The sequence below is a fragment of the Cyrtonyx montezumae genome, unplaced genomic scaffold (genome assembly GCF_038088225.1).
Source record: "Cyrtonyx montezumae isolate F1298 unplaced genomic scaffold, pur_monq_1.0 scaffold_8, whole genome shotgun sequence".
NCBI lineage: Eukaryota > Metazoa > Chordata > Aves > Galliformes > Odontophoridae > Cyrtonyx > Cyrtonyx montezumae.
In genome coordinates, this window is record NW_027072089.1 from 19,787,474 (window position 1) to 19,801,872 (window position 14,399).

General features: G+C 33.9%; 1 protein-coding gene across 6 annotated transcripts in view; it reads right to left on the reverse strand.

The window, feature by feature from the left end:
* The window catches only part of VPS13B (vacuolar protein sorting 13 homolog B), a 412,996-nt gene that overhangs the window by 190,538 nt on the left and 208,059 nt on the right, over nucleotides 1-14,399 (reverse strand). For all 6 annotated transcript variants that reach the window (XM_065751678.1, XM_065751682.1, XM_065751679.1 and 3 more), the window contains 2 exons: nucleotides 11,870-11,997; nucleotides 4,476-4,710 (listed from right to left, as the gene is read on the reverse strand). In XM_065751678.1, the coding sequence (XP_065607750.1) occupies nucleotides 4,476-4,710; nucleotides 11,870-11,997 (363 nt within the window). The remainder of the gene's footprint in view (nucleotides 1-4,475; nucleotides 4,711-11,869; nucleotides 11,998-14,399) is intronic.

The window sequence follows — 14,399 nt, forward strand, 5'->3', positions numbered from 1 at the left end:
ATAAGCTGATGGAGATATTCTTCATTTCGTCATATGACAGTTGTGTGTGGCCATCTAGAAAATGGCTTGTCTTTCACGTCACTGTCACTGCTGCTGGAATGCACCATCCAATGCCACCCTGTGCTCACATCCACTGTTCAGTCTCCATAAACATTCAGCAAGTGTCAATGAGTGTCAATGGGTGCAGTCTTTTTTTTGCATTCAGTGCAAAAAAAAATTCAGTGGCATACCTTTGCTTCATACACAATTCTGTCAGATGCTCATCTGTCAGACTGCCCCCTGCTGCCATCTGCCACACAGCAACAAAATGTAATAGAATATTGGTGGGAAGGTTCAACCTCTACTGCCATACCATCTGCCTCTGACGTTGTGGGCCAACAGAAGAAAAAGGTAGGTATTACTTTTGGAGTAGCTCTCATACTTAACTACTAATGATTATATGTTCTCTCTCACTTTTATATGACACTTTATCTTAAAAACTGTATTGCAGAAGTGGCAATTTTACACAACACTGTGTATATAATGCTGACAAAAGATAAGTTGTTTGTTTAAAGTTAGTAATGATAGGAGAGAGAACCACAAAAGCTTTATCGTAAATTTGTTCTGGGTCTATTCACATACTTCCTAAAGGTATCCTTTGCAATTTTTATCCACAATGAAGAGTCTTCACAGGGATTTCCAGTACACTTAAATTTGCATGCAATGTATACTGTCTCAATAAAAAAGGGTACTGTAATTATCACTTGTTAGTTCAGTATTGCACTTAACTCCACTTATTCCCAGCCACGCAACAGGAGAGCAGATTTATAAGACTTCATGTATTAGTTGCACACAGCTGAAAGCACTGGGAGCTCTGACCAAGTTCAGAGTTAACTTCAGCAGATGAGATTTAGTTCCACAGACTTCAAATGAAAGCACAAACACACACGCTTCACCAACTTAAGCACAGCTATTTGGGATCTCACACATATGAAGTCAGTTTTAAAAAGTTGTCTAAGTAGAACTTCATTGCAATTCACATACTGAAGAACACCACTCAAATGTGAAAGCTAATTTTAGAAAGTTATTACCCATAACAGATAATTTGTTTTGTTTCTTTTTTAAGATGTTGACGTTGAGTATAAGCTGAAATAGCATTATTTGAATGTCAAAAAGTTTTCTATTTAAAAAAGGCAAAATGGTTTAATTATATATTTGTCTGAGAATTTGCAGAAATTATTTCGCAGTTTTTAAACTGAAACACAGCACTAATTTAATCCACTGCAAGATAATTTTTCTCAATGGTCAACATACTACTGCTAACATTTACATCGCCTTTATATGTATGTTGAAATCTATATGCTGCTATTTTACTGCAGTAGTTTATCATCAATATACATCATTAAAATTAATTCACACGCTAGTATTAGAAGTCCTAATTTTCTACTACCCTACAAGTTGCTGACAACTTTCTGAGCTTAAACATATGCTACAAAACATCTGTGAAGTTATATAATTTATCATATTTCATAAACAAAAGCCATCTCTCAGGGATTGCCCTCATCTTTAAATGTTTGAAATGCAAATTTCTACACACAGGAAGACTTCATGGATGCCAAACATGTGCTCATTATCACGCTCAAACTCAGTGCCCCCACCAAAGCAAACTACAAATTCCCTTCATGTATTCAGTATCTTTTCTATTGGAACATCTTAAATATGACTGCAAAAAACATTCAGAAAGACCACTTAGCAGTCCTGCAGTCCTGACCAGAACAATTTCTTTTGTCCAATCACAACTTTATCACATTTTATCCTATCACTCTTAAGAGGCAGCTTACAAAATATGAAGATGAACTGGGAGTAGCTGAAGTTAGATGAACATCAACATCCATGGAATGTTAAAACCCACTTTAGGCACTTTGCTAAATACTTCAGTCTTGCTCTTAAAACTAAGCTTCTAACTACTTGATTTCTCCTTTCTAACTGCCTTAATTCCTTCAGTGATACTGCCTCACAGCCAATAACTGGATCAAAAATTTTCTCATCATGTTGATTGGAACTATTCTTAATTTAAAACTCTTTGATCTTATTATGTAGCATTTATTCAACAAAAATTATACAGAATATCTAACTCTTCTCATAGATAAATTATTTTCTAATCATAAGTCATACTTAGTATGTCTGAGCTAAGTTAGCTTTCCAAACCGAAGTTCTTTTATTAAGTATCTTTACAAACTACAATTACTTGAAAACTCTGAAAAGAAATGGACCTGACTGTGGGATCTTGGATAAGCTATTTTTACAATACGTTGACATCCTGAGGTCAGTAAGTCTTTGTGAGTAGGCTGCAATATCCCCAAATGACAGCATGACTACACTCTCTTTTCCTCTTCTTTTCTTTTACTTTTCCACATGAAAAGAAAAATGAATGAGTGAGCACACTGCTTTCTTACAATTAACAATGCATCCTTGTAAGCAAGTATTTCATATCTACTTTACTGAAGAATGAACTATTCAAAAGTATCATCTAGGAAAACCTAAGTTGAATAAACATCATTTCAGAGAGCTGGTTACATGTTTTAGCAGTGATGCTACATCCTTTAAGTCCTGTTCAAAGGCGGAATAGAAATTAGAGACTTTCCCAACAGAAGTCTGTAAAAATTATTTACCCCTGCTTTGCAAGAAACAAAGAAGGTGGATTATAATTTTTTTTTCTAAACTTTGCAACAGTCTCTTTAATGTGGGGGGTTGGGGGGAGGGGGTTTGCCTTGGAGAAATCAACAGCTCCGTTAGAGAATCAAAAATATCAAGATTGTGAGAACTTCTGTTTGGCATTATTCCCAGAGCAGAAAGCCACACACAGATAAATTCCTTACCCCAACCAAGGGGATTCTTTTCTCTCTCTAGGATCTTTCCCTCCAATCTGACTGACAAAATTCAAGTGACTTCTTACTTTCATAAATGTTTTAAATTACATCATCAGCTTGAAACAAACAAAAGAATTGGTTAAATTTATTTACCTTTCATCTGTCGCTATTATCAGCAAATTAGAACATTCCTACTGAAAGTGATTAAAAAGAAAGACATATCCTCTTTTTTTCCCCTCTGATACAGATTTCAGTATTATAAAAGCTGAAGTTTTGTTTCTGCTGCTGAGTTAAGACAAAACACAGGAGAAAGGGAAGAGTTCAACCAAAGTGGTAGAACAAAAGGAAGGTGAAAACACCTAGAAATCCAAAATTTTCAGATGCAAAAGCAGAGTAGATCTTGAATATGCTTCTGACTCAATTTTTCACAGTATATCCTTTGTAAATATTTGTGATTCAGCAACATTTGTGCAGAAAACAAACGTTATTACCAGAAAATGCTGTCACAAAAAGTCTACCTGCTGCATCTACTTTTCTTCATCTTATAACAAAATTCACAAATGAACAGGAATTCCTTCAGAAAAATATATTATAAGAATACAATAATGAATTAACTGTTCAGTGATATTTTCATGACATTTCAGACTTGGATATAAGGCTAGATATCATGGATACCATTAAAATAAACCCAAACATCTAGTTTCAAGACTGTCATGGATATTTGTTTCACTTATTTCTAATATACAATTTTTTATATCAATAGAAGGAGAACAAGATATTAGTGTTCCTTCAGAATACTACTGCAAATCCATTTGCCTTTATTTCAGTCATATCTAAGGACTCAATTTCTTATACAACCATGCTAAACATAACAATCTTGTTGTCACTTCCTAAGTCCTTTAAAGCTCATCCCATATGTTTCTCAACCTCACAATATTAGAAGTTGATTTACACTCAATTAGGTACACAATACAAACCTCTATCAAATGCGTTTTGCAAAAAAGCTTTACCAAACTTATTCTCATCTTCATCCTATGCTCAAGAGCAACCACCCAGAAACATTTATACAACCTTCTTCTCTTTTTCTGAAGTATCTACAAAAACCTTGATATAATGTTTACAGATACAACCCACTATGTGACAAGTTTATCGTGATGACCAGTACGTTCTCATCATTCTGATAGACCGCATTAAGTATGAATTTCTTTTCTTGTCTCACTTTGAATATTAGATTCAAGACACATTTTTTTTCCCATTAAAAGGGTATGACATATTTTTCCCAACCTGCCTCCATTCTGTCTTGGAACTCACAATGCACTGCCCCATCTTGTGTAAAACCAAGTGTTCATGGCTATGCAATAACCTGAATGACAAAATCAACACAGGAAAAAATTGTTTTTTGATATTTTCCTTGTTTCACCAAACATGCAAAACATACCACAGAACTACTGTTAACTCACTGATGAAGAATTGCAGTTTTATTTTCACATGATGAAGACTGCCATTAGTATTCTTAGCCATCAATAATATATAAGATACTGCTAAAAAAATCCCACAACATTACACGTTTTGAAAATAAACGAAGGCAAAATTAATAAGCAAGAATTTTTGAATTAAACACATTACCTTCTTCAAGGATGGGTCTCAGCACAACAAATGGGATTTCCTGTAGTGGTTCCATATGCTTGTGGCCAGCACTCATAATCTTTATCTGAGGTAAGCAGACAACAAGTGTGCCAGGCATACTGGCCTGCCCATGGTACCAGCTTCGGACGGTCCCAGGAATGTCACCTGATACAATGGTACTTGGAGAAGGCAGGCTATCATTTGGAAGGAATACACAACATGACTGCACCTCAAGCTGAAAAAGCAAAGTCAAGAAAGATTTCTCAGAAACAGATTATGATTCATTTTTGTACAAAATCTCAATCTACTCATCTATCACAGATGACTTTAAATGCCTATTATCCTTAATAGAATTAAGAGGAAAGATGATACAAAAGGTTAGAAAATACTACATACTTGTAATAATGTTAAAATTAACAATTACTCATAGGTTCATATTAGTGGGAAAAAGACAGCCTGGTCTGTAAATTTCATCAAAAATGTGTTGTCATGCAAATTTAACATTACCTATCTATCTTTTTACAGGAGGCATGATTGAACTAGAAAGTCCTCCTCTTCTGACACCACATCATCTTTTGCTAGCAGCAATGGATAATCCTTTCTCTAATTTTCAGTCAACAGTAAGGAGTATGTACAAAAAGTTCAATAAGGCAAAGTAGAAAAAATATTAACGCTAGTGTAAAACAATTTAAAATAAAGAAACAGATGTACGAAGAATAAGATAAATCAATAAAGTTCAGATTATCAGTGCAATCAGAAGTAGCAAACTTGATTTCATATGAACCTACTATTCTCTATTTTCAAACAATGCTGTTACTCTGAACAATTTCTGACTATTCTCCACCATCTCCTTATATACCTAGCAAATCTATGTCAGTACAAATGTAGAACTGAGCTCAGCACGATTTGTTCATTCAGAGGAAGTATAACCTGCAGAATGTTACAGTCATCTTTGGCTCTTACAAGCAATATTCTGCACCTGGATATCAAATAGCCCTAACAGCCTGCACACTTGAATGCTTTGTTAAGAAACCGCAAACTATGATTCAGTTCGCTTCTTCACAATAGTCTGGAAAAGCCTAGTGTACAAAATATTGGATACATGATGTTATTTGTTACTGTGCTAAAAGAACACTTGTTTACTGTAAACTTATATAACAGTTTTCCAATTTGACATCACAACTTAAAATTGATAACCAAGGTTTGTACCCCATACCCCCTTCCCTTTAGGCTATTAATCCTTTAAGACTGCAATAGTGATTTGTAATAGAACTGGAATTTCTCAGCACTGTAAGTACTTTGCCAGCCTACTGGGAATACAGATATTCATCTTTATTTCAGCATATTTGTGCCCTTTTGCTTAGACGAACTGACAAGAATTCACCGCAGAAAAATATAAGTAGATTTTTGCAAAAATAAATACATTGTTCCATGAAGGCTGTGTTTGTTTCTTGTTTTAGAACTGTTTGAGTTGTAAAATGAAGTTAATTACATCTTTGATAAGTAGTTTATTGATCCAAGGTTGCAGAGCATACTTTATTTATACCGGATGAAAAGCAACAGTGTATTGTTACAGATGTAATAGATTTGGATTTTCTTTTTTTTAACTGGTAAATTAGTCATGTCAATTTGCAAAGATTTTTAGTGACACATTAGATCACTTTCTGGTCTATTAGTAATTAGTTGCAGGTCAAACCATTGTGGTATAATGATAAATACATGACTAAATAAGTTATGATCAGTATAATTTCTGTTTTATCAGTGCACTTACTGAGCAAACAGTTTATAATAGATCACCCATATATATATATATATATATTTTTTTTTTTTCATGATGACTAATATCAAATGCTGCCTCATAAACAAACTATGTGGTTATAATAATTCAAAAATTCCACCAGCAATACTTTGTCACACTAGCAACAGCAGGATATACAGGAGATGTTTTACAAAGTACTCTTGAGAAAAGACCTTACTACTCAGGTTTTACACTTATTTACTGATCAGTACAGCTTTGTATTGTTGACAAGATCTTCAGACCATTTTTGTTTCGTTGTACTTTACTATATCAAGAACACTGAAGTGAAATCAAATGGTTCCACTCCTTTCAAATGCTTGAGAGAAATTAGTGTATACAGAGATGGATCTTTTAGTATTCATTTTCAAATGATTGCATGGGAGTTGTAAACCCTATCAAAACTCACGTACCATGATCGCATGAAGCCCCAATCTGCACTGTACATGTTTACTTACAGATACTGTTTGCATACTTCTGTTTCATTTGAAGTTTTATATGAACAAATGTAATTTGCAAAACATTACTGCAGCATTTCAGAAGCCAGCACAATGAATATACGACAAAATTCCATGTTTTAGGGCAAGTTATGCAATTATTGTAATTATATAAAAAATTATCAACTCGAATGCTTAAGGGCCCACTAAGTGCAAATTTGAGCATTTGAATCGCACCTGTTGCACTTCCCAAAGGCAGATTCTGCTTACAGGCTCTTATCAACTTAGCAACTTTTTCTATTTTGTCTGACAGAGTCTGAACATTTGATTAATATCAAGTTCCAATGAAGGAATGGAAGAGCTCACCTGAAAGGATAGAATTAAGCAATGGACTCTTAAAAAGAGAGAGTGTGTACTACAGCTTGCTTCACCAATCGGAAAGTGCTTTAAAATATATGTTGTTCAAATACCTTAAAATTATACTACATCAATAGCATATATTAAAGCTATCATATAAATCTTTTTACACTTTTTAAATAACCGTTAAACTGTGTGTCTAAAATGGTGAATTTAATGTAAAATGTGACTGATTTATGTAGCTGAATATAAATCTGCAACAGTAAATCTTGCATTAATGTAAGGATCTGACAATCCAAGGGAAAGAAAATGAAGTAATCTGCCAGTAAGAAGTCCTGAAGCTGGGGGTCAGATCCTGTTCATGGAAACCATCTGGTTGGGACCCTCCAAGCCACACCAAACACAAATGATCTTTTAAAAAAATATCCTATTCATTAATGCTTCGCAGCTGTGCTGAGTGTTACTTCATTTTTCCATGGCAACATCCTTTCTGTTTCAGGGATCTTATTTCAGTTTTGGTAGCAACGTGCTCTTTTGCCAATACTGAACACATTCATGTGTTAAAGAGAAGGAATTATTACAAATTCTTGAAACAGTATCACCCTCTATTTTCATTTCTATTATGTCAAGGCCTACACATGCTAAGTAACGTACACTAATGATAAACCTATGAAGCAAGCAGTATTTTCTCTCCTACTTTCAAAAACTTAACCAAAGCATATTGCTCTTTTTACTAATATATAAACCTAAAAAAGCGTAATGACTTTAAGATCTCATTTATATAAAAAGGAAAGTATTTAGTTACTGGAATAAATTGAGTATTTTAGTTCATATTTTAAAAGAAGAAAAAATTGCTCTATAGAGAGAACTATAAAATACATATCCTGCAAAAGAATTAGGTTTTCATAACTGAGGAGAAGTAAATGGAAGAGAGTGAACCAAACAAGTGACAGTCCAGAGTTATGCACAAGTACAACAAAGACGGAAAGGTTACACAAGAGTCCATGCAGCCCTTGATGATAGCAATACGATGAGATGCACTTCCCTAACCCACATTTATAGCCATTTAAACCAATTAGAAGTGTTGAAGATGACCTATTAGATGATGCTCATAAAGCCGTCCCCTGGAAAATGGCCCTTCTCCACTCCAATCATCATTCATCATATTCTCTCATCGGAAAGGCTGATGTCTTTTTCAGGGAGCTTCAGATACAGTATAGAATCTCATAATTACTCCCTAAACTGTGAAGATCTACAGTTACACATCCCGCGTAGGTGTTATGCTCATTCCCTGACATCCATATTTGTCCTACCAAATGTGATCAGCTGAATCAGATAGCACTGTCTGCTAGAATTTAAGAACAACAGAAATTGGTGTTTTCAAGTTAGACAAAAAAATAAGAGATGCAAAAGTAAAGTTGAACAAAAGTTGAACACATGAGTATGAGATGAGTATGAGAAATGAATTAGTAGGCCAACCGAATATAAAAATGAGTATAATAAGGATCAGCTGTATTTTTCTTGGACCTCTTCAAACACTGTCTTAGTATTATGCAGTATTCCTACTTCTTCCTTAAGTAAGGTTCACTTAAATAATCCTTTACTTAGTAAAGGAGAATTTTATTTTTTGATGATTTTTGTTAAGTAATCATCTTTAGAAACCACCTCATCTCCTAATTCCTGAATATAAATGAAAGTGCTCATAGCTTCAACTGTTATAAGTCGCAAAGTCTACTGGGCCCAAGAATAAAAAGAATGATGTTCAAAGAGCTCTACTAAATCTCATCCTTACAGTTCTTACAGTCAATGTTTCACTTTGACTGAAATTTGTATATGTTATACGCCTGAAAGAAAATATTATTTTCAATAATTTCAAGCTCAGACTCATTTTTTCAAATAATTTCAAGGATATTTAAAGGCATGCGGAATAACTGGCTATGTTTTCTGTGCAATAATTACACTCTTACTTAGTTGGCATTCATTACAAGATTAGTCATTAATTCATTTGCTTTTAATACAGATCCTTCATTTTTCTCACTGGAATCCAGTATTAGCAACCAATTAAAAATAATTATATTTATATGGCTTCACCAGTCTAGCTAGCAACTATTAGATTGAAGAACACGTGAAAAGTGAGTATTAACCTCCTACATAGTGTAACTGCCAAGAAGACTTCAAGACCGCATGTAAAATCCTACAACAACTAAGTAACAAAAGCAACTTTCTACAGTTAAATATGAAAGTCTTTTCACTCAAATACTAATAGCTTACCACAACTCCAATGCACAAAATCGTCATGCAATATTCTATCATTAGCAAGCCAGAGTTAGGGCTAAGCGAGTACCAGCTTTGGATCCAAAATAAACTTTCCAGTTATTTTGGTTCCAAGCACTTTTACTTGTTCAAACTTCTACTAAAAGAATAATCCTTTGATGATTTTAAGTTATGAAGTTCTGCTTTATCTGATGACAACTGCAGACTTTTCTGTTCTACAATCATGTTAATAGAGGAACATGAAAATTGCTTCAGAAAAAAGTGCTCAATATTTAAACAGAAAAAAAAATACAGAAAATTGGATTTTTCCTATCCAAGAAAATCTAAACACATAGTGTATTTTATTAAAGGCATGATCATATTAGCTCTAACTGAAAAACAGTCAACTCTCATCTTGTGATCATATACGCATTGCTTTTCACAGATTCAGCTTTCCCACTTTGGTTAATATTGAAAAAAAAACTGTGAATATGTATGCATGCCCTGAAAAATGCATTTAAATAAAATAGATAACAGGAACTGCTAAGCGATAACAAGGACAGCAAGTGCATCTACCAATCACTGCTATTTCACTAACAAGGACTATCACATATCTGTTTGGAAACACATTTTTTGATATTATCTGTGCTATTCCTTGGAGTTTACTGCAACTCCTCATAATAACAAGTACTGTCCTATGGCATACGCCATTATCAAGTATGAGTGAAGCATTAGGACGCAACATATCAGACGTGTAAACTGAGGTATGATTTCACAGGGTAACTGAGCTTCATCACTGATAGAAACTAAAAATATAATTTCATAGTCATAATGATGAAAATCGAAAGCATCTGAATATCATACCAAAAAAACCCACACCAAAATAAAACCCACCTGCAAAAACTATATAAATGTGAAAGCTAAGACACAAAAAAGTAGTACCCAATAGGAAAAAAATACAACTTATACCATCAATTCATTTATGTGTTATGTAAAGATATGTTTTTTCAAAGAGTATTTGTAAATATGTGCCTACCACAGCTATCGATTTTCAACCCCACAGAAAAACCCTAATTTGAACACAAGCCTTTTCTTTTCTAGGTTACTTGCAAATTTATTAACTGTTAAGTGCCATATTCATTCTTCAATCCAAATTCCCTTTGCTGGTACTTCATGCAATTCATTGCCATGAAAAAGGGGAACAGAAGAAATAGATATCTTTGCCCTGATTCATCTTTTGCCATTTAGAAAGGATTCCGTTTTTAATCATCATCCCCATTTATTTATTTATGACTTACGCTGTAGGTATCACTTATATAATGAATTTAAATTGTGTTAGATACCACACGGACACACAAGAAAAACACAGTTTCCTTGAAACAAAAATGATCTCCCTTGACTCCCCTTATACAGTCACTCTCATCTTCAGCATGACAACATTAAGAAAGAATGGAAAACAAGCAAAATACTCATGAAACAATAATGAAATAGCTCCTCAACTTTACTATGCAGTTAAGTCACAAATATTAAGTTTTTGCTGGGGAAATAATAAATTTTCTATCTTTCTAATATTTTGATCCTCAATTATTTCCTGCAACAAAATGCAGAAGACAAGATTCTGGGAGCAGGAGGCTATACGTAACTATTTTTCTTGGTAAGGAAGAGGAAAAAAAACATTCATTTCTGCCAATAAATTGTATTTTATTTTACTTTAGTATGGAAATAGTTCTTCTACATGTTGGCTTTCTAAGGGATGACCCATTATAGGTGGACCATAAAATCTTATTCTCATTGAACATGATGTTCAAAAGGCACTGTTCATAGTAATTATATAACAGTGCAATTTCCAAGCATGCACTTGATGTATATGTGGAAGAACAGAGTCCTAATGCTAGTACTTCTAAATCATCTAGCATTAGATAAGTAATCAAAACACTGGTCTTCTAACATTGCCTTTTTTTTATATAGTATGTACATATTTGGATTCATGAAATTTCTGCTTTTACTGATCAGGGATCACTATCTAAAGTAGTGTAAGATGAAAGAATTTAATCTAACTGATCATTGATTATCCTCAATGAAAAGGTACATACATAACCTTAAAGGGACTAAAAGATATAGGGACAAAGGTACATAAGGTACATCTGACCCATCACTGCCTAATACTGTATGGTATCATACAACCACTCAAAAATTATGCATCATACACATTTTGCTCAAACATGCTTAGCAAGGTTGGCATTCTGCAAATCTAAGCATGGATAAAAAGGTAGCTAACTACCTTTACAATACATGAGTGTGCCAAGCATTATTCCCCTGACATAACTCAAATATAGAAAAGTATTTTGAAAACTAATAATTGAAAACGAAAGAATTCTTAGCTTCATTAACCAAAACTCTATTTTTCAGCCTCTAGAACTTTGAAACTACTGAAATAAAACAATAAAACCTTAGAGCTCCTTTAAACACCCTTCATAAAAAGCACTAGGATACATAAAAAATATCATAAAGTTTGGAAAGACAAAGTTTTTCTCACTTCCTTTTCATCTTACCTGAAGTGTAAGGCGCTTAACTGCATTCCATACTATTCCAATAAATTCTTTCATTCTTTCTTCAGGACTTCTGCAGCCTTCAGATGAGTTCAGCATGGTTTTCACAGGAAGTGATAAAGGGCGTGATTCTAAAGCAAACAACAAAATTCAGCTATAGCAGTAATATATAATGCAACATAGTGGTAGCACAGCAAAAGCTTAATGATTTTAAATTCTAGAAGAGACCTTCTCTCACTACATAGCTCACTATCTCACCACCTATGTGACAACAGTATGTAGCATAAGTTTCTATTACTAGTTTCAATCTTGGCAATACAACTGTATTAGTTAAGCCAGTTGAGAAACGCAACGTATCAGAAGCACTTGGAGAAATTCTTAATTTTTAACATAAATTGTTAAGTAATTATGAAGAAAGCACGACCTCAGCAAATTAAGTCAGTTTTGAAAGTGTGATAACCTATTTGAGGATGGAAAAGCAGATGATATTTTCACATATGTTGCTGCCAGGGAAATTTGAAAAAGGTTTTAGTTGTAAGAAAATTTTTTCTCTGAAAGAGTGGTCAGGCACTGGAATGGCCTGCCTAGGGAGGTGGTTGAGGCATCATCCCTAGTGCTGTTCAAGAAGCATTTAGATGAGGTGCTAAGGGATTTGATTTAGTAGTTGGGTAGGGATAGTGACAGGAGGATGGTTGGACTAGATGATCTTGTAGGTCCTTTCCAATCAAATGTACCTATGAACCTATAAATGAAGTCCTTATTAAATATTAAATTACAGCCATTTAATTGTTTTCTTAAAAAAAAATCACTTAGCATTAGCTACAACTGCGCATTAAATAAACAAGTCTGAAAATGAAACAATTTTTTCAAATTCAAAAAGTATTAAAGTAATTGAAATATTTCAGCTAAATTCAATGATTTCTAGTAAAAAGATAAGCTTCCTTAAGTCGTTAGGTATTTAGTAACATGAATACGAAAAGATTTCAGACAATACTAGCATTACATTGAATACAAGCAAAATCGCAAAACAAAAAAGGTATGGATCAAGTAGTAACTTTGAAAACTATTTAAAAATGTATGTGGAATACATTTCCTCCTGTGATCTCTTACAGGGTATGTGCTCCTTTGTATGTTTTGGGATATGCACCAAATTATCGTCAGCCTCCTCAATATTTCCAGTATTGGTGTACATCTTATTGAGCTGACAAGACGGCAGGAACGAATTATGAATTATTAATGACTTCATTTTAAACTAAATTAAAAGCTCCACAACTGTGACTATTTATGTTTCCACATTATGCAGCCAGGAGAAATCCACAGCATACCAACTACAGAAAAATTCTTAAAATTGAATTATCCTACCAATGCAACTCAGGTGAGTGAAATTGTCTGTCCCTTTATATATGTCACTGGTCTTCATTCAATTTTGAACATGCAAATACACATCCAAAGAATTAAAAATTAAATGTCTGATAGGGGAACTTCTGCTACCAGCATGCAATGTTCATGCCACTTGAGGAAGAATTTTGATATTTTTTCAATCAAGGATGAAAAAACCAGAGTTGTTTAATATTCTAGACACAATCCTTCAACAATTAATATTTGAATAATCTGAAAGAGAAACCTTATATTAAATGGAAGAGGAATCAAATATTCTGAGACGGTAAAAAGACTGAAAGAGAATTTTCAATCTCTCAGATGTTTCTGGCTCCAATTATCGATCTGTTACAATTATAGTCAGTTAAAACTGGATCGTTAGAAAGCATGACATTTCAGGATCGTTTATTGTCTGTTGTGCTGGAAGGAGAAAAAGGAAATTTTCCATGGAAAAGCACAATGGAGTAACTATTTCATAATGTTTTTTTGTTTTGTTTTGTTTTTTGTTTTTGTTTTTATTTTTATGCTACGTTGTGAGCATTCAATCCATATTACAAATGTATGGTGTTAAAATTAAGACATTTAGAGAGGCTGCCTTTTTAAATTCTTACTAGACCTGAGTTCACAACACATTCTTTGTGTAGAAGGCCCTATGCTACACATAATAGAAGGTGTGAATCAGGAACAGACTGAGTAAGAAGAAAGGTAAAAACAGAGTGGAACACAGAACTCAGTACAAGGGTGGTTAATGGGGAAAACATTAAGTGAAGTCACTCTGAGTCTTTCAAAATATCAGAGGGAGGAATGACTCAGGTTAGGGTGAGAAGATAAATTCTACATAAAACTGTGTTCTTCAGCACAGTCAGCAAGGAATACCAACCAACATCTCATGTCACTGGACAAGCACATTCCTCATGAATGGGATCTAAAACTAGGTTTTCCTCATGTCTGCCATGTTTTGCTGGCTGGGAAACACACTCCAGTAAATCTTGCTCATCTAGGAGAACCAGCCTTTGAATGACAGATACCTAACTGATACCTATAAACTAAAACAAAAATTAAACAGCTGAAACATCGTTTGTTTCTCTGCATGTATGCACAGCTTCAATCTCAAAGCTGTTTCTAATTCCAGGAGTACCCAAGATAGACAAGAGCT